At 35.7% G+C, this 22,816-nt stretch overlaps 3 protein-coding genes and 1 long non-coding RNA gene across 4 annotated transcripts; 1 reads left to right on the forward strand and 3 right to left on the reverse strand.

Moving 5' to 3' along the window:
• Nucleotides 1-2,490: 2,490 nt before the first annotated feature.
• LOC138347261 (uncharacterized) lies at nt 2,491-3,696 on the reverse strand. Its single transcript, XM_069295097.1, has 2 exons — nt 2,823-3,696; nt 2,491-2,754 (listed from the first exon to the last, which is right to left on the reverse strand). Exons 1-2 carry the CDS (start codon nt 3,431-3,433, stop codon nt 2,496-2,498), a joined length of 870 nt encoding a protein of 289 aa, XP_069151198.1. The 5' UTR covers nt 3,434-3,696; the 3' UTR covers nt 2,491-2,495.
• Nucleotides 3,697-7,508: 3,812 nt separating this feature from the next.
• LOC138347642 (uncharacterized) lies at nt 7,509-8,921 on the forward strand. Its single transcript, XM_069295948.1, has one exon. The coding sequence runs from the start codon at nt 7,509-7,511 to the stop codon at nt 8,919-8,921; it is 1,413 nt and encodes a 470-aa protein (XP_069152049.1).
• A 6,175-nt stretch (nt 8,922-15,096) lies between these two features.
• LOC138347262 (uncharacterized) lies at nt 15,097-19,123 on the reverse strand. The gene is made up of 3 exons (XR_011220028.1): nt 18,563-19,123; nt 17,819-17,898; nt 15,097-15,363 (listed from the first exon to the last, which is right to left on the reverse strand). It is a non-coding gene; the product is annotated as an uncharacterized lncRNA (long non-coding RNA).
• Nucleotides 19,124-20,160: 1,037 nt separating this feature from the next.
• On the reverse strand, nt 20,161-21,357 carry LOC101258345 (probable xyloglucan endotransglucosylase/hydrolase protein 23). Its single transcript, XM_004235108.5, has 3 exons — nt 21,026-21,357; nt 20,746-20,939; nt 20,161-20,650 (listed from the first exon to the last, which is right to left on the reverse strand). Exons 1-3 carry the CDS (start codon nt 21,293-21,295, stop codon nt 20,254-20,256), a joined length of 861 nt encoding a protein of 286 aa, XP_004235156.2. The 5' UTR covers nt 21,296-21,357; the 3' UTR covers nt 20,161-20,253.
• Nucleotides 21,358-22,816: the final 1,459 nt, after the last annotated feature.

Genomic DNA, 22,816 nt, shown 5'->3' on the forward strand with positions numbered 1-22,816 from the left:
ATCTTGGTCCGTAAATCATCTACATTTGGTACGCACAACCGATTCTGGTATCTAAGTATGCCATCATCTCCCAAAGCAAAAGACTCATTCATTTTTAACAACACTGAGTCCTTCATCTCCATCAACACAGGATCGAGATGCTGACCCTTCTTGACTTCCACTATCAGGGATGATTCAGAACTAGGGTGAACTGATACACCTCCACTAGTAGAGTCAACCAACCGTACACCCAGCCTGGCCAGTCTGTGTACCTCTTTCACTAGCTCCTTCTTCTCATCCTCAACGTGGGCTGTACTCCCCATGCTCATCCTGCTCAAAGCATCAGCCACAACATTAGCCTTACCTGGATGATAGTGCACATTCATGTCATAATCCTTCAACAGCTCCAACCATCTGCGTTGCCGTAGATTCAGCTCCCTCTGCGTGAACACGTACTGGAGACTCTTATGATCCGTGAACACATCCACGTGTACTCCATATAGATAATGCCTCCATAACTTCAACGCAAACACAACAGCTGCCAACTCCAAGTCATGAGTGGGATAATTCTTTTCATGAACCTTGAGCTGTCTAGAAGCATAAGCTATCACCTTACCAGCCTGCATAAGAACACATCCCAAACCGACCCTAGATGCATCGCAATAGACAGTGTAATTCTCGCCACTCTTAGGCAGAGTAAGCACCGGGGCTGAAGTGAGTCTGTCCTTGAGCTCCTAGAAACTCTTCTCACAAGTGTCCGTCCATTCAAACTTGGATTTCTTCTTTGTCAAGGTTGTAAGTGGGGCATCAATGGAAGAAAATCCCTCCACGAACCTGCGGTAGTAACCAGCCAATCCCAGAAAGCTACGGATATCGGTGGGTGTAAGAGGCTTTGGCCATTTCTTAACTGCTTCAGTCTTTCTGGGGTCCACTTCTACACCTTGATCGGACACAACATGGCCCAGGAAGGTCACTGATCTCAGCCAGAATTCACACTTGCTGAATTTGGCATACAGCTGATGCTGTCTAAGTACCTGCAAGGTTAGTCTCAAATGCTGTTCATGCTCTTCCTTGGTCTTAGAGTAGATGAGAATGTCGTCAATGAATACTATGACGAAAGAGTCAAGGTATTCACGGAAAACTCTGTTCATGAGGTCCATAAATGCAGCAGGTGCATTCGTGAGGCCGAATGACATAACCAAGAACTCATAATGACCATAACGGGTACGAAAAGCTGTTTTTGGGACATCCCTATCCCTAACTCTAAGCTGATGATACCCTGAACGAAGATCAATCTTAGAGAAGAAACTAGACCCTTGGAGCTGATCGAACAAATCATCAATTCTGGGAAGTGGGTACTTATTCTTTATAGTGACTTTGTTGAGCTGCCGATAATCGATACACATTCTAAGGGTCCCATCCTTTTTCTTTACAAACAACACTGGAGCGCCCCAAGGGGATATGCTCGGCTGAATGAAACCCTTATCCGTGAGATCTTTTAACTGCAGCTTCAACTCCTTGAGTTCTGCTGGAGCCATTCTATAAGGAGGAATTGAGATTGGTTTAGTATCAGGTTCTAAGTCGATACCAAAGTCAATCTCTCGAAGGGGAGGGACTCCAGGCAAATCTTCAGGAAACACATCTAGGAATTCATTTACTACAGGCACCGAGTCTATGGAAGGAACGTCATGATCTAAATCATTAACACTCACTAGATGACATAATAACCCTTTGGCCATCATTTTATTGGCCTTAAGATTTGAAATCAAGGGGTTAGGACGAATCGGATTGTACCCCTCCCAGACTAACTCTTCCTCATTAGGGAAACGAAACCTCACCACTCTACTACGACAGTCCAAGCAAGCATAATGGCCGTGAAGCCAGTCCATGCCAAGAATAATATCAAAATCATGCATGGGTAACTCAATCAAGTTTGCACACATAGCCTTGCCACTCACAACTATTGGGCAATTCTTGTATACCCTTTCGGTTCTCACATTTTCTCCTAAAGGCGTACTAACCACTATAGGATCATGCAGAACTTCAAGTAGTATTTCAAAGGTAAGGGCAAGCAGAGGAGTTACAAAGGAAAGCGTAGACCCTGGATCAAGTAAAGCATAAACAGAAGTTGAGAATACTTGCAGCATACCTGTGACCACATCAGCGGACTTCTCCTGCTCCTCCCTACCTTTCAAGGCATAAAATCTGTTCCTCTTCGGAGGTTCGGCTGCTGCTGCATTATGTGGGGTAGGCCTAGGCTGAGCATTACCCCCAGCCTGACCTCTGTTCTGGGGACAGTCTATGACCATGTGTCCACTCTTACCACAACCGAAACAGGCATTAGTGCCCTGTCTACATTCTCCAAGGTGCATTCGGCCACACTTAGTACAAGTCTTCCTTGGACGCTGCATCTCACCTCCATTGCCCCTCTTGGGTTCGGGTCTGCCTCCTCTAGGCGTTGTATTTCTCTGAGGGTCAGAATTTCCAGCACTCTGTTGCCCCTTCTTGAATTTGGGCTACTCGCGGACGCTAAAATTGTTTCTATGGCCTCCATGGCTGGGACCTGCCTGATCTTGAGGCCTAGGCCTCCTAACATCACGTACACCTCTCCTCTTTCGGCTGTCCTCTACCTGCTGGACATGCATCATTAATCTAGAAAGGTCCATATTATCATGGAGCATCGCAGCCCGACAATCTTCCTCCAGGTCTCCATTGATTCCTGTGAGGAATCTGCTCATCTCCTCCCTGCTGGTAGAAACCAAGGGAGTAGCATACCTGGATGATTTCAACAAAGTTAAGTACTCTCATCATTCTTGTTATCAAATACTAAGGGAAGTGCATACCTTGATAACTTCACAAACTTCAGGGAATACTCCCTGACAGTCATGGATCCTTGCTTGAGGTTGATGAACTCCTCAACCTTGGCCTCTTTCATCTCTCTAGGGAAGAACCTTTCCAAAAATGCTGTCTTGAACAGCTCCCAGGTGACTGGCACCCCTCCTAGGACACGGCTATCTCGCCACATTTTGCACCAAGTCTGTGCAACATCTTTGAGCTGGTAGGAAGCCAACTCAGCCTTCTCAATATCAGTGGCCCCCATGGCCACCAGTATCTTATGCAACTCGTCTATAAATTCCTGGGGATCTTCTGAAGTCTTAGCCTCTGTGATAATTGGAGGATTCATCCTCGTGAAGTCTCGCAGTCTGTCAGCTATGCTGCGAGCCGGTGGGTTTTCCCTCAGAACATCCTGCCGGTTGACTTGGGCAGTCATAGCTTGGGCCTGCATCGTGATGGCCTGTGCCATCTGGGCTAGAGATGCCCTCACCTCCGCATCAGTCAACCCAGCTGGGTTCACTGGCATGGCCACTCCTTCAGCTGGAGCCTGGGGTGGATTCTGATTACCCCTAGCTGCTGCTGCTCCCGTCCTCAGACCCTTAGTTCCCCAGGTATTCATTCTCTGAAAACAGCAAGGTTGATGTTAGACACGTTCGTAACACCAAGAATTTAAACATTAGGAAAAGCACAATAAGATAAGAAGAAGGGAAGTCTTTCCTACGCATCGTGCAGTCTCTAATCGAGGATAGTGGTGCACTTCACTACCATGACTTAGAAACTACTCAATGTGGTTGATGTGAACTCATTATTCGAGGAATTTAACCTAGCGCTCTGATACCAACTTTGTCACGACCGGAATCTAGACCTCAGACGAGACCGGCGTCGTTGACCTCTCAGAGGTCGCAGACAAGCCTGCTTACGTCATTCTTACTTTACATAGATTAATTTTAGCGGAAAATTTGAAATTTTTGATTCTTTAATCATACTTGCTGAACATTCTTAACATTTCGTAATCGTTCATCATCAACCATCTAACATTTAAGAGATAAGCAACTGAAAGAAATAATTCATTAAGTATTAATTGTATATCGACCAAAATAGCACCAATACAAAGTTTGAACCAAAACAGGAAAGAAACGCTAGTGGAACATGCTCCGCTAGCTCAACTCTAAAACTACGCTAGAATGTAAAACAGTAGCATCCTCGAAAGCATGAGGACCTACCAAACTCCGGATGAATACTGATGTCCGGATAGCTGCAACAACGAACCTGTAGCTCTAGCGTCCACCTGTGCCTGCACCTAAAAGTAGATGTTCGTATGGAATTAGTACACACTTGTACTAAGTATGAGTATATGCAAGTACACACCAGGGACATGCATGAGGAAGAATAGCTCTTTCCTAACAACATGATTTTTGGAAGTCAAGTCAGTGGACTTGCCAAATTGAGATTGGGAAAGTTATGCCATGAGAGTGACATGCATCATTATAATTATCGTATAGCACACAAAACATAACATATTCATATAACACATAACATATAACACATAATTTCTTTCATATTATTCATTCGTATACCATGAGACCTTATTATCATAGACTTAACTTTAAGACTTTCCAAAATGAGGGCTCAACATATGGAACCTCAACTAGGGAGCCTTCTTTAGCAAACACAGAGTCTGCTTCACTCATTCATTCGTATTTCATTTCAATTCATTCATAGGCCAGTGCGAACACCAGCTATACCTAGGATGTAGTTTAAGACTTTCATCGGGTTTGCTGTGCAATGATCAGGAATGACCTAATGTCATTACCTGAATCTAGCTCACCTCTTGATTATCCTATCCTAACACCTTCGGTATCATTCATTTCTTTATATGATTCATTTGAGGCTGGCCTCATTCATTCATTGGGAACTTTAACTTTAACCGACATAGATCATGTGAGCATCATGAAATCCAGTGTCTTCCCCACACCGAAAAGAGGTGGAATCACCGGCCAAAGCGATTCAAATAACATGCTAGCGTATATGGGAATTTAACCCCGCCAGATCCCTATAGTGGCAATATAGGTTCAAAGACTAGGAGATGTGTGGAGACCCATACCCGGCAAGCCGGACAGTCTCATCTCATGAGAATTACGTGAACCTCCGCCCTTCCCGAAAGAAGGCATCACCACTCATAGCTAGTCTATCGGTGCTCGGTATAAAGTTCCATTACATGCAACTCATACATCATAGAAGTTTGCTTCTAGTATGAAGACATCATAGCTCAATAGATGATTTCTCATCTCATCATTAGTATTAAGTGTTTTAAACTCAATATTTTTATTAGAGTATTCATAGAGACTGGTCTCTTCATTATCTTACACTCTCATTGGTGAGTATGTATCGGTAACATTTACTTAAGCTCATTTAAGATTGCTCTCATCATATGCATTGACCTCACATCATGATTGTCACCACATTCTTCATTTCATTACGTATATCTTAGGTTCACTTATTCCTGAACGTATGTTAAACTTATATATCTATACATACAAGCCATGAGGCTTCATTTATAGTTCGTTAAGTGAATTCTTGTTTTTCTAAGATTATGTATTACAAGACTTATGTATCTTGTATATATGCCAAGATCTTTGATTTTTGATCTAAGTAGATGACATTATTCTTGAATATTTCACTCACGTATGACTTATGTATCAATACGGAGGTTTGGACACGAGAACCCAAATTTTGAATTATTTGGATATCATTTATATTTTTCATTGATTTTAGTTCTAATATTCATAAATTTAGAACTCTAAGTTAAGTCTCAACATTTTCGTGAAATAATAAATTTTCTATTTTAATTAGAATTCTAAATTAAATTTCATTCATTTACATGAAAGAATAATTTTCTAATTTAATTAGAATTCCAATTTAAATCTCAATATTTACATAAAAGAATTAATATTCTATTTTTAATTAAAATTCTAAATTAAATCTCAATGTTTACATAAGAGAATTAATTTTCCAACTTTAATTAGAATTTTAATTTACTATTATTATTATTTTTAATTAAATTCGCTTGAATAGGGAGGTTGTGGGTTCGAACCCCCACAGCCCCCTTATTTTTCCTCTCATTCTCGCTGAAGAGGAGGCTGTGAGGTGGTGGGTTCGAACCCCCACAGCCCCTCTATTTTATTTTATTTTTATTTAATAGGGGAGTGGCAGTGAGGTCGTGGGATCGAATCCCCACAGCCTCACGCTATTATTTGCGCCCTCCCTTCAGCGCTGAGGTCGTGGGATCGATTCCCACGCCTCGCGTTCCTTTTCTCCCTTTTAATTCGTTCCGCGCATAGCTGGGGGTCGCGAGTTCGATCCCCGCCCCCAGCATTCCCTCTTTAATCCCTTTTTTTTTCTTTTTCGCGAATGGGGGTCGCGGGTTCGATCCCCGCCCCCAACATTCCCTTTTTAAATCCTTTTTTTTGTTAAGGCAGCTGCAGGGAGGTCCTGGGTTCGATCCCTGCAGGCCTCAAAACGTTTTTTTTTAATTCTTTGACATCCAAAAATTTCCAGATTCTTTTTAAACCTATTTCTATGTTTTTGGAAATTTATTCCACTATTTTTCTGCACTTTTTCATCAAGTTTCACATTAGTTCTTAGGGAGATTTCATGGTTCATTCACTTCACTATGCTTCATCAAAATGAACATCACATTGCACCCCCATTTCACACATAAAACACATGATAAATAAACAACTTATATACCCCAAAACAATGCCTAAAACACTGCCCTATACACACCCATACATCAACTTTTTCCGGTCATATTTTGATGATCATTATCGCGATTTCCCGCACATAAACACATTCATATTTAATTTAAACACATCATTCATGCAAAAATCTAGCAGCACAACATACCCATCCTACAAATTCATTAGGGAGCTAAGAACAAGGACATACGAAGGGGAACAACCTTAGTTTCAAGAGTTTAAGAAACGTCCGAAAGAAAGTACTCTTGGAGAAAGAATTCCATGAGAGAAACTCATACCTTAATCGATGTTCAAACTTTAATGTTGCTGCCCGGAAAACTCCTCCAAACCACTCCCAATTCACTTCAAAGTATACCTCTCTTAGCCTTGACGTTTTGATTTCTTTTTCTTTTGCTTAAAAAAATTTTTTTTGTGAGTTCTTCAAGCATGAAAATTATTGATATTTTGGCAGAAATAATGTGAGGAAGATGGAGAACGTGAGAGACGGAGTTTAGAAGCGTGAGAGAGAGAGGGCTAATTGGATTAGGAGACTAATTCAAGAATTAGTCAAATAACATTAAAATAAATAAATACAAATCTGTTTTATTTATTTATTTATTTATTCATTTAAAACGTGAAAGGACAATTATGCCCTTAAATACCTATTTATTCTTATTTACATAATTCTCTTTTTTTTTTGAATCGTTACACTTAAGCAAGGAGGTTTCCACGTAAAATCATTGTGTTGATTTTACTGCATTTAACTTTCTGTTTTATTCATTAGTGTAGTAAGGGACCTGGTCCATTACTTGTTAATTGAAGGCATATATTCTATCAAGTGGTATCAGAGCGGGCACTATCTATTTGGTTAACACCAAGGAAGTGACATTTGCTCTATAATAGCAGCTCTACTTAACCTCGAAGAAGGTCAGTAGTCACACAGACCTCCTCGTTTCAATGGACATTTCTACAGTTGGTGGAAAGTTAGAATGCACGATTACCTCATGGCTAAAGATAGCGAGCTATGGGATATTGTACTGGATGGACCATTTGTTCCGACTATGGAAGAAAAAGATTGAGAGAAGACTATTCTTGTTCCAAAGCCTAGGGCAGAAATATGACGAAGCTGACAGGAAAAAGATTGAAAAAGGCTTCAAAGCTAAAACTCTTCTGGTCTGTGGTATAGGACCTGATGAGTACAACAGAGTGTCATCCTGTGAGTCTGCTAAGGAAATTTGGGACTGCTTGAAGATTGCACATGAAGGAACGGAACAAATCAAAGAATCTAAGATTGACATGCTTACCTCACGGTATGAGAACTTCAAAATGAAGGAAGGAGAAACAATACATGACATGTTCACCAAGTTGTCTTCCATTACAAATGAGCTGCGAAGTCTGGGTGAACCTATAAGCATGACCAAACAAGTCCAAAAAGTGCTTCGAATTCTTCCAAAGTCTTGGGAGAGCAAAGTTGATGCCATTACAGAAGCCAAGGATTTGAAGGTGCTGACTATGGATGCTTTGATTGGTAATCTGAAAACACATGAGATGAATCGAAACTACGATTTTTCAAAGAAGGAAGCCAAGAAGGACAAGTCATTGATGCTGAAGTATAAATCAGATGAAGATTCAAGTGATGATGATGATATGGCATATCTCATCAGTAGATTTCAAAAAATTGTGAGGAAAAACAAAGTTTATAAAAGAGGAACAAACGGTACTCGAAATGCTGCTCAAGGTGATACTTGCTACAAGTGTGGAAAAGTTGGGCACTTCATCAGAGAGTGTCCTTTGCTCAAGAATGAAAACAAGGAACATCACAAACCAAGAAGTGATAAAGAGAATAGAAGGGACCTGGTACTCGGCAAGAGAGATCGAAAAGTTGCTGCTGATATGGTTGTCAAAAAGGCTCTTTCTGCATGTGAGGATTCCTCAAGTGATTCAGAAGACCCTGATGAGCCAAAAGATGTGTCCATGGTTGCTGTGCATGAGGAGGAAACTGTCTTCAATGAAATGTTTGTTCTCATGGCTCACACAGAAAATGAAGAAGAGGACAATCAGGTAACTCTTCTAGATATGAAAAATGATTTGGATAAATATTCTCTAAAAAATTTGAGAACTTTGGCAAAATTCATGATTGATTCTGTGATAGAGTTAACATCTGAAAGAGACACCATGAATGTTGAACTTGACAGTTTAACTGAAAACAAAGTTAAACTTGAAGAGAAAATGTCAAGAATGGTGTCTCTAGAGTCAAATAACTTTGAACTTAAGAACCAGTTGAACCAGATTACTGATGAAGCTGAAAAATTGAATGGAATGTCAAATTGTTTGCAAGCTGAAATTCAAGAAAAAATTGAAAAACTCTAAGAAAAACCTTGGTCTGTCGCTTGAAAAGAGTAACAAATTAGAACAGGATATTGTGAAACTTAAGGAAGAACTTGAAAAATCTCTTAAGTAGACCAAATCCTCAAAGTTACTATCAAATGCAACAAATCAGAGTAATTTCAATAAGAAAGGACTAGGAAGTCTGAACATCAGTCCTCCTTATAATCCTCACAGTAAGTATGTGTTTGTGTCTGACAATCTGCTGTGTCTTCACTGTGGTAAGAATGGACATTTTAAAGGTGAGTGTGCTAGCTGGAGAAACTCCTGTGAAAGGCTCTCTAATTATGCTGAAAGGCAATACCAAAAGAGAGACCTGGTCCTCCAAAGCATGTTTCAACTCACAGATTTTCAAAGAAGAAATCTGTCCCTGCTCCCATGTCCTTTGTTAGAAAGCTACAAAATCTACCCTACTGGACTAAATACAATCTAATCACTCCTTTGTCTGTCTACTGGGAACTCAAGCTGAAATGGGCTCCCAAGCTAAACAAGTGATTCTTGGTGCAGGTGAGTGAGAGGAGCAGCAGTCAATGTTGCTATATGGACAGTGGATGCTCTAAGCATATGACTGGTGATGTAAAGAACTTCCTCTCACTCAAGACACTCCAAGGAGGAGGTGTCTCTTTTGGTGATGGTAAGAAGGGGTACATTTTGGATATACCACTATCTCTAACCATCCTTCTCAACGTCTGTGAAAAAAAATATCCTACTGATACACTTGCGGATTGAAAAATTATTATCTGCTCCATGGACCTCTTGTTCAGAATAAGTAAGCTTTGCTATATATAAATGCAGCTTCATCATTTCACTTTACTTACTTACTAGTGCTGTCATGTTCATGTATTATGGACATGTCAATTCAATAAATAGAATGTTGTTTTTATCCACATTGTTCGTAGCCACATATTCATTTTATACTTTTTCCGGCTAAATTTACATAGAACGTTTTTCATTTCTCTAGATACATTTAATCGCAAACAAAAATTGATTTAAAGATATATGACACTTGGGCCTAACTCAACTCCAAAAGCTAGTTCATAACGAGAGATTATCCTTGATAGACGACTATGTACTTGATTATCACTCAAACTCCATTAACACTACTCACTTGAGAAACTTAAGCTTAGAAGAGAAAAGAGAGATTGATACAATGCGTGATGATCTTGATTGTCATTATCGTTATGCATAATTTATATTCTACCTGATGAAATGACAGTCTATCTCGATGTGTTTAGTACGCTCATGAAACACCGAATTTGCTGCAACTTGTAGTGCACCACCATTCAATTCCTTCACTAAACCAGTCAACCATACTACCTATGAAACTACTTTGGCCATGCTCCTGTACTCAATTCTATTGAGCTTCTTGAAAGTACACTTTGTTTCTCTGATTTTCAAGAAATCTATGATCTTCCATGTTTAACTAGGAACCCTGAAACTGACTTTCTAGTATTAGGACGAGAGGCCTAGTCTGAATGATTCAAAAAATTGTTAATGAATTGGAGACCTACAGGCTACTCAATAACATCCTTAGTTCTGTCTTAATATATTTCTCTTAACTGCTACACCCGAATGTGATTGTTTAGGTAGTTCTAAGAACTGACAAGTGTCTATACAACATAAGCTATATCAGACCTTGTTAATGTCAAAATACACCATTTTCCTAATAAATCTTTGGTATTTAATCTTATGTTCTAGCATATCATCATCTATTTTCTACATTAATTCATCAAAATTTTGTGTAGTTGGCTTTGTATTAACCTCTAGAGGTGTACATCCAAGCAGATTTTACAAATCCAATTCTCTGCTCTGAGATGATCTTAAGAGCATATTTCCTGTGATTCACTAGGATTCCCTTGGAAGATCTATTGAACTCCACTCCAAGAAATAAGACACATGTTACTTTCATTTCTCAAGTACAACCAATTTCTTTTTTTTTTTAATAAAGCTCTCATAGAAGAACATTAGATCAAGAACATGAATGAGGAACTAGACCAGAAACTCAATGAATCTGGAGAAATAATTCGAAAAAGGTTCGATTAGTAGCACAAGGTTACTCTCAATAGCAAGGAGTCAACTATGATGAAACTTTTGTTCATTTAGTAGGTTAGAATCTATTCGCTTACATTTGGCATTTGCTGCCCGCAAAGGTTTTAAATTATTTTAAATAGATATAAAAAGTGCTTTCTTAAATGATTCTATTGAAGAAGAAGTCTTTGTGAAGCAACCTCCAGGTTTTGAAAACTCAAATTTCCCTATCACGTTTTTTAACTCTCAAATGCTCTTTATGGTCCTAACAAGCGCCACATGCATGATATGACCGTCTCAGCAATTTCTTAATCATTCATGGGTTCGTAAAGGAAATATTGATACAATTCTTTTTGTTAAGAGATCTTCACCTAAATTCTCATTATTCAAATGTGTTGACTAAATCATCTTTGAAAGTGCTAATATTTCTGTGTAAAGATTTTCTGCTCTTATGCAAAGTTCATTTGAGATGAGTGTGATGGGAGAAACAATATTTTTCCTTGTACTACAAATCTATCAACCAGAGAAAGATGTTTTCTTATGCCAAACTAATTATTGCATATAACTAATTCAAAAGTTTGGTATGTAAAATTCAAAATCTTTAGGCACTCCAATGAGCTTTGCATGCTCTTTATATAAGGATGAAGAAGGTAAGATAGTCGATGAAACAAAATTCAGAGGTATGATTAGTTCCCTACTCTATCTTACTATCAGTCAACTAGACATAATATTTAGTGTGTGTAAATGTGCAAGATTCCAGTCATTCCCTAAAGAATCTCATTAAACTGGTGTAAAACGAATAATTCGTTATTTGGTTAAGACGTCTTCTTTTGGATTATGGTACTCAAGAGAGAAAAAACATCTTGAAGAATTTCTGACGTTGATTATGCAGGTGATGAAGATGATAGGGAAAACACCAGCGTTACGTGTCAAGTACTAGGAAAATCCTTGATATCCTAGAATATCGAAAAACAGGGTTCCATATTACTTTCTACCACAGAGGCTGAGTATATTGACATTGGACAATGTTGTGTTCAAATTTTGTTGCTGGTCCATCAATTAAATTATTATGACTAAGTTTTTAAACTTGTTAAAAAACTCTTTGCATCACTCTTGTGCATGCTAAGCATCATTTTTTTTTTCGATATCGTGGAGACATTGAAATATCTTTTATTATCGCTCATATTCAACTAGCTGATACTTTCAAGGCTCCATCCTTTATTTTCATTGATTCTGATAGTTTTGATGATCATTTGGCTTCTGTCTGTGTTGCTTCCTCTCTTGGTAAGCTTCTTGATGACTACGGTTCTTATGAAAAGATATTCAAGTTTGATTTCGATAGTTAAAATAAAAGACTCCTTCACAGAAATTCCAAATTCATTACTAACCGGACGTAAGATTCATATTGGATCTCAACCACTATAAAAATGTTTGGTCTATAAGTTTACTTTAGGCACTTTCCTGTTTTTATATTGTACTACTCTGCAAACAGTAGTTGACTAAGGAATACTACAAGTCAACAACTCTGAAAGAAAAAAAAAAAGTGCAATTCGCCCTCTTGCACTTTCACCTAATCCCTGTTGCTCTCTTCCTTTAATAAGAAAATTTTCCATAATTATAGTTTGTTTTCTTGAGTTCCTATTCTTGTTTCTCCCTCTATTAGTGTAGGAGATGTTGCTAGTGCCTTCTTCCTATTAGGTAATGTTATTTTCCTCTGAGTTTTAGATGTTATCTTCTATCGACTTAGTCTTTGTGTCTTTCCTTCGCTAAAAGTAAATAACTTTAGTGACAATAAATATACAAATTAACAAAGATTGTCATTAGATTCAATGTCGTTGTCGGCTTTAGAAACTTTTACAGAAAGTATTAATTGTCGCTAAAAATATATATTCAGACTCATGAAGTATATGCGCCATTTTGTTGTTGTTGAACTCACAATCTTTATCTATTTTATTAGTGCTTGTGTGCATATTTTCCGTACTCTGATCATAATTTATTTTCACAACAGATTAACATCCTTCGTATTCTTAATCTCCACTAGAAGGTTGCTGGATATTGAGGGTCATCTATCTCGATTCCCTTTTTGCTATATATTCTTCTCATTAACAGCCATAGATCTAGCATATGTAGGAATCAGCTAATTAAGGCACTAACTACGTACTAAGTTATTAAATCAAATCCTTAACATTTCAAGTACATGTAATGACCTGATTCCATCGTTAGGGAATAATTAATGGGGAAAGAATTTGGGATCAGAAAATTTTTGGGTAGTAACTTGGAATTTTCTAACCTAGTTCAGATTTGGACGAAATCGAAGTCAGTAAGGTCTAAGGAAATCTAGTAACGAATGAGAGATCTAATTATGAATTTGATTATCTGAGTGGATAGCTATGACGTTAAGGAACCTGTATGACTTTACATAATCGAATTCGAGCGAGTAGAATTCTCGTAACTGATCTTAGCGTGAACGGATATTTTCGGAGTGTCATGGGATGGAGGTGTGTTCACAGGGGGATTGAAACTCTGAATTTAACTCTTTGGTTTCGTCCAAGCCGCTAAGCCGAAATTATTCCCGGCAGGGCGGGGTAGTTGTGGCGGGATGGGGTGCGCCATAGCGGACCAGTCGCGAAATAAGTCGGTATTAAAAGTCAAAATGTTATTTTTTTGCAAGTTTCGTTCTTGGGAGCTAAGGGACGATCCATGGTTATTTCTTGAAGGTTTTTCACGACTTTAGTGCTAAAGGTAAGGATTTTACTCTCCTAATTCGTTTTTCTGTCCGTAGAACTTAGATTCTTGGGAGATTATTATTGGAAGAAGGTTTTAACCTGTAATTACTAGTGGGAAAAGCCCTAAATTGGGTATTGGGATCTTGGGGTTGGCCTAGGGTTGATAATGTTGATTATAATTCGGGTAATTTGGTCTTGTTTATTGAATTGTGCGTTAATTGTATGTTGTTAAACCACGAACAAGCGAAAAGAATTCGAAAAGGGAAGACTCAAGTGCCTTAGGGGAGTCCAAGTTTGGTTTCAAGGTATAGGTGACGGTTGTGGTTTCATGTTTGTGTGATATATGTAGTAATTGCTTTATTGTATTGCATGTATGTATGCAAATGTTGCATTATTGATCACCTCTTGATTGTATGATTATGTGAATATACATTGTGATAGTGATTGTGGTATGTTGAACGGAGCGTGTATCACGTCCCGACACACTAACTGGGATTGGAGGTCACGTACTGACATAAACTTTGAATTGGGTGTCACGATCCAACACACTAACTTGGAATGGATGTCACGATTTGACACACTAACTTGGAACCGGTGTCACGATCCGATACACTAAATGTTTGGGTATGGGTCCATGAGAGGACCATTGAATTGGGTTTCATGAGCGGACCATTTACTTGTTATATATATGAGTATTATTGAAGAATATGAAACTGTACATTGATCCTGAAACGATGATTGATATTATATATGTTCAGTATTCGCATGTTTACTGTGGTGTATATTGATATTGCACTTGCTTGTTCTTTGTTGAGTACAGGGCATTTTTAGGTGGCTATTGATAGACCTCGGCTAGGTGACTATTGAGCGTGACCGGATTCAAGGGTGAGTCAGTTCTTTCAGGTTGTCATCGATTTCTCTGGTTTAAGTCCACTCTTTTCGATCTCAGACTATTTGCTTAAGGTGTTTGTTTAGTTTCGGGGTTGTACCTCTTGTTCTTATACTTGTTGGATAGTAGAGTTTTGGTACAATGACTTTCACGTTCTAGGGGTTGTTCTTCCGCATTAGTTTGGCTAGTTTATTTAAATCTTAGAAGTTTATGGGAACTCTATATAATTTATGCATTCAAACCTGCTTCTGTATCTTTATATGTGTAGTATCTTGGTTAAGGCTGCTTAGTTGGGTTGTAGTAATAATAATTCTTCCACCGGACAGTTGGTGTAAGTGTCAATCACAGTAATTTGGATCGTAACAGAACTCCACAAGCCACTACCAGTAAGTCTTTACGTTGATTTTCTTTAGAAACGTGTCGATTCAAATATTATTTTTATAAATTCCCTTTGTTGTAAGCAAAATTGAGAAGTCGCCTTTCAGAAAAATTGAAGTTATTATCCTTCTTCATGATTTATGTGACAACTATATATGAATTTAATTATTGAGGTAGGCTACCACAGTCCACAGAGAAGAGATAAATAGCTAAATACTGTTGAGTTATGCTGTAATTGTATACAGGAAAACAAACAAATAAATAATTGTTTGTTGTATTAATTATGAATGGGTGGTTTACGCTGTGGTGGATCGTAATCCATCTCTGTAATGTCTCCATATAAATTCTTCTTATTTCCACTCTTGGAAGCCATGTGTATTTCATGAGTTGTTGACCATCTCGCAACCTACAAAAACCATTAACAACTCAATAGTTTTCGCATTTAACAACACTATCTCGATACTTATTTTCTGATGTTTGATACGTAAGTAAATAAATAGAAAATATTGTACCAAGGGCATTTACATATAGGAAAGGGTGAAGTTGAGGTGGTTACATTATTAAAGCAATTTTAATTATCTTCTATAAACAGGTAATTAAATCACCTCTTTTTTTTTTTCAAATTAGATATCGAGACTGATTAAAATGGCTTGTCTATTCAGTAATATAATTATTGAAATATAATTTTTGATATTTACGTGCATATCAGAGATACGGAGCTTGCTTATAAAAACACATTAACGTAGTGTTGAGTAGTTGATTCTTTTGTTTACAAGTATGGTCAAAACATTTTGTGGAACTGAACAAACTTGATGAAATGTGGTGTCCACCTTGATTCATGAGATATAAAAAAATTACCTCGTAAAAATTTTATTTATCGCAGTTATTAATTTAGCTTATTTAAAAATTGGATTGATTTGCTCACAAAAAAAAATGCAAAATTAAAATTTTAAAAAGAAATTTATTTGACATGTTAATTATGTACGGTAATAAACAAACAAAAAGTTTATTAAGCATTTTATAATTAAATAATGGGAAAAGGCATGAATTCCTTCCTAAACTTGTACTGAAAAGTCAGTTATACATTTTAACTATCATAACGATCTATTACACGCCTTAACTACTTCCAAGTGAATTTAATACCACCCTAATATGTTTAACACCACTCTCAGAGTATGCAGTGTATTACACTAGCTGCCATATCAGCGCTACGTCAAAAATTATATTTTTTAAATCTTTTTTACTTTCTTTTCTTTATTACTTATGTTTTATTTTATTAATTACATTTTACACTAATTAATTCCTAATGAATTATTTAAGTTCTCTAATAATTATGTCTTCTTCATAACAAAATGATAAAGAAGAAACTTTTAGGAATGACCATCAAAAAAATTATCCGAAATTTGGAGTTTAGTCGTGGAGATGAAGAGTTCTTCCATTCCAAAATTTATTCACAAGAAGGTTGCTTCAATTTCTTCCTTCAATTTCTTCCATTGATTGGTCATGGAAAATGAGCTTCCATTGTTATTTGTTGCAGCTTGTAGTTGTAAATATCTATCAGATCTAGACATATATTTCTTTGCAGCTTGTAGTTGTAAATATCTATCAGATCTAGACATATATTTCTTTGTTCTTTTTCCATGTTTTCTCATGGAGGTTTCTTAAAAAATGAAGATAATAGAAAAATAATTTTCTTCTCATATTCAATCGATCGCCAATTCACTCAAAATGTCCGATGAAGCTCCAACAATTGAAATCTCTCAAAATTTTACTCCTATTTGAAGTAATTTGTTTCTTGGTTGTTTCTTGTTATTGATTTATTTTAAGTTTAATGGGGTGTGAAGAAAATGAGGATGGTGGGGGTGTGAAGAAGAAGAGATGTGGCGGTGGGGTGTAGTAAATATTTTGTACTTTTTTTATTTTCTTAATTACCTGACACACGTTTTTTTTATATAATTATTATTGTTATTCCATGTCAGCTTTAGCGGGTAAATAAATTCACTTTTAATTGCAAAGGTGTGTAATAAGTTGTCATGATAGTATAAGCATATAACTGACTTTTCGGTACAAGTTTAAAGAAGAATATATGTCTTTTCCTTAAATAAGTTAAAACTTAACACTAGTTGGACAAAATGGACTACGACTTTTCATTTAATCCATCTTGAATAGCTCAAACTCATTTAGACTTATGCATGATGACATAGAAGTTCGATACTACATAAATGTGTTTATTAACTTGCTTTAATTGACATCTATATCCTCTGATTTTAGATATGAACAAATAGACATTTAAGCTTATATAAAGTGAAACAATTGCATACACATGTGTCCAACATGATATCCTACATGGTGGCATACATACGTATTATGTCATGTGGAACACATATGATTACTTATTCAATTTCATAAAAAATGAAGTATCTACTTATGCACTCCTAATTAAAATTAAACATAAATATCACATGAAATCAAGTTAAAAAATAGGCGTAATACATAAATATGTCTTTAACTTGGCTTCGAATCACATTTATGCCCTTCAACTTTGGGTGTGCATAAGTAGACAATTAAACTTGTATAAAGTTGAACAAATAGACACGCATGTCCTACATGTCATCCTACATGTCATTTTTCGTCCTACGTGGTGTATTTTGTCATGTAAGACTCATGTGTTTATTTATTTAAAAGTTGGATAGTTAAAGTGTCTGTTTATGCATTATAAAAGTTAGAGGTCAAAATTAAAATTTAAAACTAAATTTAGAATCTAATATAAGTATTATGCCTAAAAAATATGTATATATATTAAGCATGTTTATGTATTATATCTTTGATATTATTAAAGACACTTTCTTGAATTTAATTACCTTTGCTTTTGCTGCCTTGAGCAAACGTACTGCGTGGGAGAAAGCTGATAGAGACAAATGAGAGCCAATCATTTCACTACCTGCATGTCTAATCCCATCAATAACATGGAAATCATATATACATACTAATAAACAAACAGTTGAAATGAAAGCAAGGCCAAACTGTTCCACATTTATATTCCACTTGAGAAACAAAATAAACAGAGGAAGAAAAATAGAAAAATTCAGAACTTCATATTTCTAGCACGAAATTATAAAGGCATGATACATATATTAGATCCTAAATTTGGTTTCAAATTTTAATTTTAACTTTCAACTTTCATAATGCATAAACAGACATTTTTACGTCCAACTTTTAAATAAATAAACACATGAGTTCCACATGACACAATACACGTAAGAAATCAAGTAGGACAAAAAAGGACATGTAGGATGACTTTATACAAGTTTAAATGTCTATTTGTGCACATCCAAAGTTGAAAGACATAAATGTGATTTGAAACAAAATTAAAAAGCACATTTATATATTATGCCAATTATAAACTATGGTTGAAAGCATTGAGTCAAAAATATGTAGGCTTAACACACAATGAATTATCGTATATCGTAAGTCAAATATATTTTTTTTATTTACCATGTGTGTTAAGCTTAATAATTTTATGTGGTGCAGTTTGATTAGACATATTGAATATCCTCCGTATAGTATCATATGAACTCAAATGAATGAAGAGTAAAAGAGCACACCTGAAAAGCTCGTCTAATACAGCCTGCTGCATGTGCATAATTTTGCAAGTAAATGATGTTTATATACACCATAAAATAAATATTAAGACATAGCTAGCTAGTTTTTAATTGTAGTAATTTAGTTAGTGACTTGCGAGCAATAGATGGATGGCTGGGAAAGTAAATGATGATGATGACCAAAAGTAAGAAGGAGAGATAAGATGAAGATGAAAACAAAAGAGGCATCATGATTGATATTAATAGTCTTTCTTCAAAGGGTTGGTTCATGAGAAGATAGGCCTAAAAAGTTGTATCGACAAATTTATAATGGAGGAGAAATATATAATAAGTAGAGAACCTTGTTAAAACACCGGTCCAACTCAATATTCAAGTCTCATAAGTCCAAGGAATTTACCATCATGAGTTGTGCTATAATGATGAAATTATTTTATTCTTAATCAGAATCTCAAATTCATGTCGCAAATATAAAGAAAATCACGGTGGAGCATCTCGAATCTTGCGTGCGGGGATTATGTGAGTTTCGAACAGAATAAAAAAGTCAAGGAATTTGATTTGATGAATTAGGATATATTAATTCTTCATTTGAAATGACTCTAAAAGGATCGATCCAATCCAATCATAAAAGTAGCAAAGGCTAACGCGGGCATAGTTTTTACTAATAGTTTTTTTTTTAAAAAAAAAAGATTTTTTAAAATGTAATCCCCTAATCATATAAGTAAGTACTCATATTTTGGAAGGAAATGTTGGTTTGAAACTTCATTAAATTGATGACATTTCAAAAATGAAAAAAAAAACTTAAACTGAAATATCTGTCAACAGTTAAATGTAAACTTTATAAACTTAAATTTGAAATATTGAATTTGATTTAAAATTATGTTGGTCCACGAAGCCAACCCAGGCCCAGCCTCAGGGGTCAACAAGCTAATCTAACTTGGGTTGGACCTATGGGCTACGAGCCTCAATTTAAATTGGACTCAGAAAAAGGTCATTCACCCAAATATTCTTATTTTGGGGTGCTCCTTCAACAGTGTATGTTTTAAAAAAAATTAGTCGAAAATATTCTTAATATTGAAATAATAATTTATTTTTACCAAATATAAATTCATAATTTTATATATATATATATATATATCAACAATTATTTGCAGTATTAGTATATATGTTTGTATCATAATATTTCACAGATTATATTATATACCGATACAAAAAAGCTTTCTCTAAAGAGGATAAAAGAATGAATGTCCCAAAAAATAGAACTTAACTTAATTCCTACTAAACTTTTGTCAAGAAGTTTCTCTAAACTTAACTATTGTGAAAGCATAGTCAAAAAAAAAAAACGTTTCATACAGGTCTTGAAATATGATGATAAATCAAAATCACATAGTAATATCCAAAATATGACTTCACATCTCCAGCTATTAGATGATTCTGATTGGTGCTACAAAGTGCAGAATCTTCAACTAATACAATTGTATAAATATATCGACCTTTCTATTGCGTATGATGCAAATTCAACTTCTTTCTCTTGTGCGAGCATAGCTTTTCATATCTAAAACACCAAGTATAAAATATATATATATATCCATTACTTAGACGAATTTGGTAGAAAACCAACATATTTATTTATCTTAGATAAAAAGAATCAATACAATAGTTTTTAAAGTAATACACTATTTTTTCATTATAAATGCTCAGTTATTCTGAACACAGTCTGCTGGAAATCCCTGTGGAAATCGCTTTGAATCAGTGCAGTAATCATAAACCATGTAATTCTTCTGCACCCATTTGAGCCTCTCTTGGCTTGTGTTATCTAACTCTTCATTCAACCATGAATTGCTAGTTGAAGCTGCAGAATTGGAACTGCAAGAAGATGAAGAAGTGGGAATGCAAGCATTAGCGCTGAAGTTTCTGTAAGAAGCACTAAAGGGTGCTTGGCTCCAATCAGTCTTAACAAGTCCTCCTCTTGTAGCCCAATCATCAGCATTCCAAAGACTCGAATATATCCTCATGGGTTGGTTCTTTGGATATGAAACTCCAATCGATTCACTATTCTTGTATTCTCTAATTGGCGTTCCGTCCACATAAAATCTGTTTCAACCATAAAAATAAGAGAACCCCAAATCAAGATTTATCCCAAAAGAATGTGTTAGATTTGAAGAAAGTTTGAATGTTTAACTACTTACATGATGCGTTGCGGATTCCAAGTGATGGAATAAGTGTGGAAATCAGCAGTAGGGTCAAACCAGAGATGAAATTGTTGTTCTCTGTTTCCTTTGCCTTGACTAAATACATTAGTATGGAGAGTATAAGGATCACCACTTAAATTTCCCAAGAATTCAAAATCTATCTCATCATGTGTTGGTCCTTGTGATGACAACTGCAATAAAAGAGTTCAATTTCAGGGGATATTCATGTATATATATATAGCTCAAGAATCATTCAGAAATTAAGGGAATTACTTACATAGTAAGCAGTGACAGTGCCAGCAGAATTTCCTGGGACAAGTTTGAGCTGCATGTCAATTTTACCAAACAGATATTCATTCTTGGATTGAAAACCAGAGCCTGAGATTTTGTCAAGTGAGAGAGTAAGGAGGTCGCCATTGTTAAGTATTTTTGCTCTGCCATCACCCCATGTAATGTCGAATTCTTGATCAAACTTGGCCCCAATTGCAATGCCAAAAGCACTAATCATAAAGCACATTACTAGTACTAATTTAGAAGAAGAAGCCATGTTTAACTGTTAATATTTCAAAGTTTGTTGGATGAATTAGAATTGGATAGTTATATGGGGTTTTATAGGGGTTTATACCACCCCAACCTCAGCAATAAAGAAGTAGGTAGAGCAGAGCGTGTGGGGTTAGGCTTGAGGAAGCAAAGAGGAAGGTTGAGTAAAACAGAAAACAAGGAAAAAAATAAAGATTTTGAGCTGGAAACAGGATTAAAGTGACGGCATCAAAGCTAAGTGACAGACAGACCATATATTATACTTTCACTCCTAATTATTTGGCTACTGTGTTAATTATTGATGTAATTAATTTACAATAAGTGAATGAATAAAACAATTAAAATTTTCAATAAATTTTATTTTTAAAAAAAAAAAATATATAGTCGAAGATATAATAAGTAAAAAAAATTTAAATTTATTTTAAAAAATGAACAAGTAGAGGGAGGGTGGATATTTCCAACCGTCAAATTATATTTAAATAGCTGATAATTTTAAGAGAGATAATTGTGTATATTTGTAATTTTGCTTTAAATTATTTTTATTTTTTAAAATAATTTAAAAATAACTAAAAGGTCAAAAATATAAAGTGACAGTTCAATTTATGTCCTAAAATATATTTCTTAATAGGGTACATCCTCTCAAAAATTTAGTTAATACGAACTATAGGGAGTATAACCTAGTAATTAGATAGTATAGTAATTATAATGATTTGCTTATTTGGCATGATTTGATGATAGTGTACTTAAAAATATATTTTTTGATTGCACAAATATAATTATATAATTAAGGGAAAATGCATAAGTATCTTCCTAACCTATGTCCCAAATTTCAGAGACATATTTTGTTGGAATTCTGACCCTCAAAATTGCCTAAGGAACAAGTTTATCTTATATGTTCCTTTGCATATTATAACAGTTACATTTTGTGAAGCAAATAAAATAATAACACAATATTTTATTGCGAAAAACCCCAACTTTTAAATGTAATAACCACGATCTACACCTCCATAGAATTAGCTCCATTTTATTAAACTTCAAGTCTCAACAAAAGATTACAAAGTTATGAAATCTAAGAAATTATAAACTCTAATTCCTAGCTAAGAAATTATAAACTCTACTTTCTAGCTACCCAAAGACATAGAACCCCCGGTTTTATATCTTCTAATGTTGTTCAAGTTCTACAACTTGTCGAACAACTCCTACTCACAAAACTCATATTGTAATCAAAACTCTTAATTACAATCTTACAGTTTTTCCTCACAAATTGTAATATTCCCAATAAATCTCAAAACTCTCTCAAATCTCTTGATCGTGTGACGATCTTTTCTCTATGTAAGTGCGCAATTTTTCTCAAACGAAACTATCGCCTATTTATAGATTTGGAATTGAATCAAAAACCTATTTCAACTAGAAATCCTACTTTACGTAGGACTCCTCTTTTGTGTGGAACCTAGTTCAACTTGAACTTGTCTTCGCCGCATCTTCAACTCCTTGTCTGAATCAACATTGTCTTTGCCTCTATAAAACC

This window comes from Solanum lycopersicum, chromosome 3 (genome assembly GCF_036512215.1).
Source record: "Solanum lycopersicum chromosome 3, SLM_r2.1".
Lineage (NCBI taxonomy): Eukaryota > Viridiplantae > Streptophyta > Magnoliopsida > Solanales > Solanaceae > Solanum > Solanum lycopersicum.

Bases quoted from the DNA above. Each gene is read 5' to 3' on its own strand.
- LOC138347642 (XM_069295948.1), top strand. From the start codon at position 7,509: ATGGACATTTCTACAGTTGGTGGAAAGTTAGAATGCACGATTACCTCA.
- LOC101258345 (XM_004235108.5), bottom strand. From the start codon at position 21,295: ATGGCTTCTTCTTCTAAATTAGTACTAGTAATGTGCTTTATGATTAGT. The intron at 20,940-21,025 runs GTAAGTAATTCC...CTTTTATTGCAG, and splicing joins GCACTGTCACTGCTTACTAT to TTGTCATCACAAGGACCAAC. The intron at 20,651-20,745 runs GTAAGTAGTTAA...TGGTTGAAACAG, and splicing joins TGGAATCCGCAACGCATCAT to ATTTTATGTGGACGGAACGC.
- LOC138347261 (XM_069295097.1), bottom strand. From the start codon at position 3,433: ATGAATACCTGGGGAACTAAGGGTCTGAGGACGGGAGCAGCAGCAGCT. The intron at 2,755-2,822 runs GTATGCACTTCC...GAAATCATCCAG, and splicing joins AAGTTTGTGAAGTTATCAAG to GTATGCTACTCCCTTGGTTT.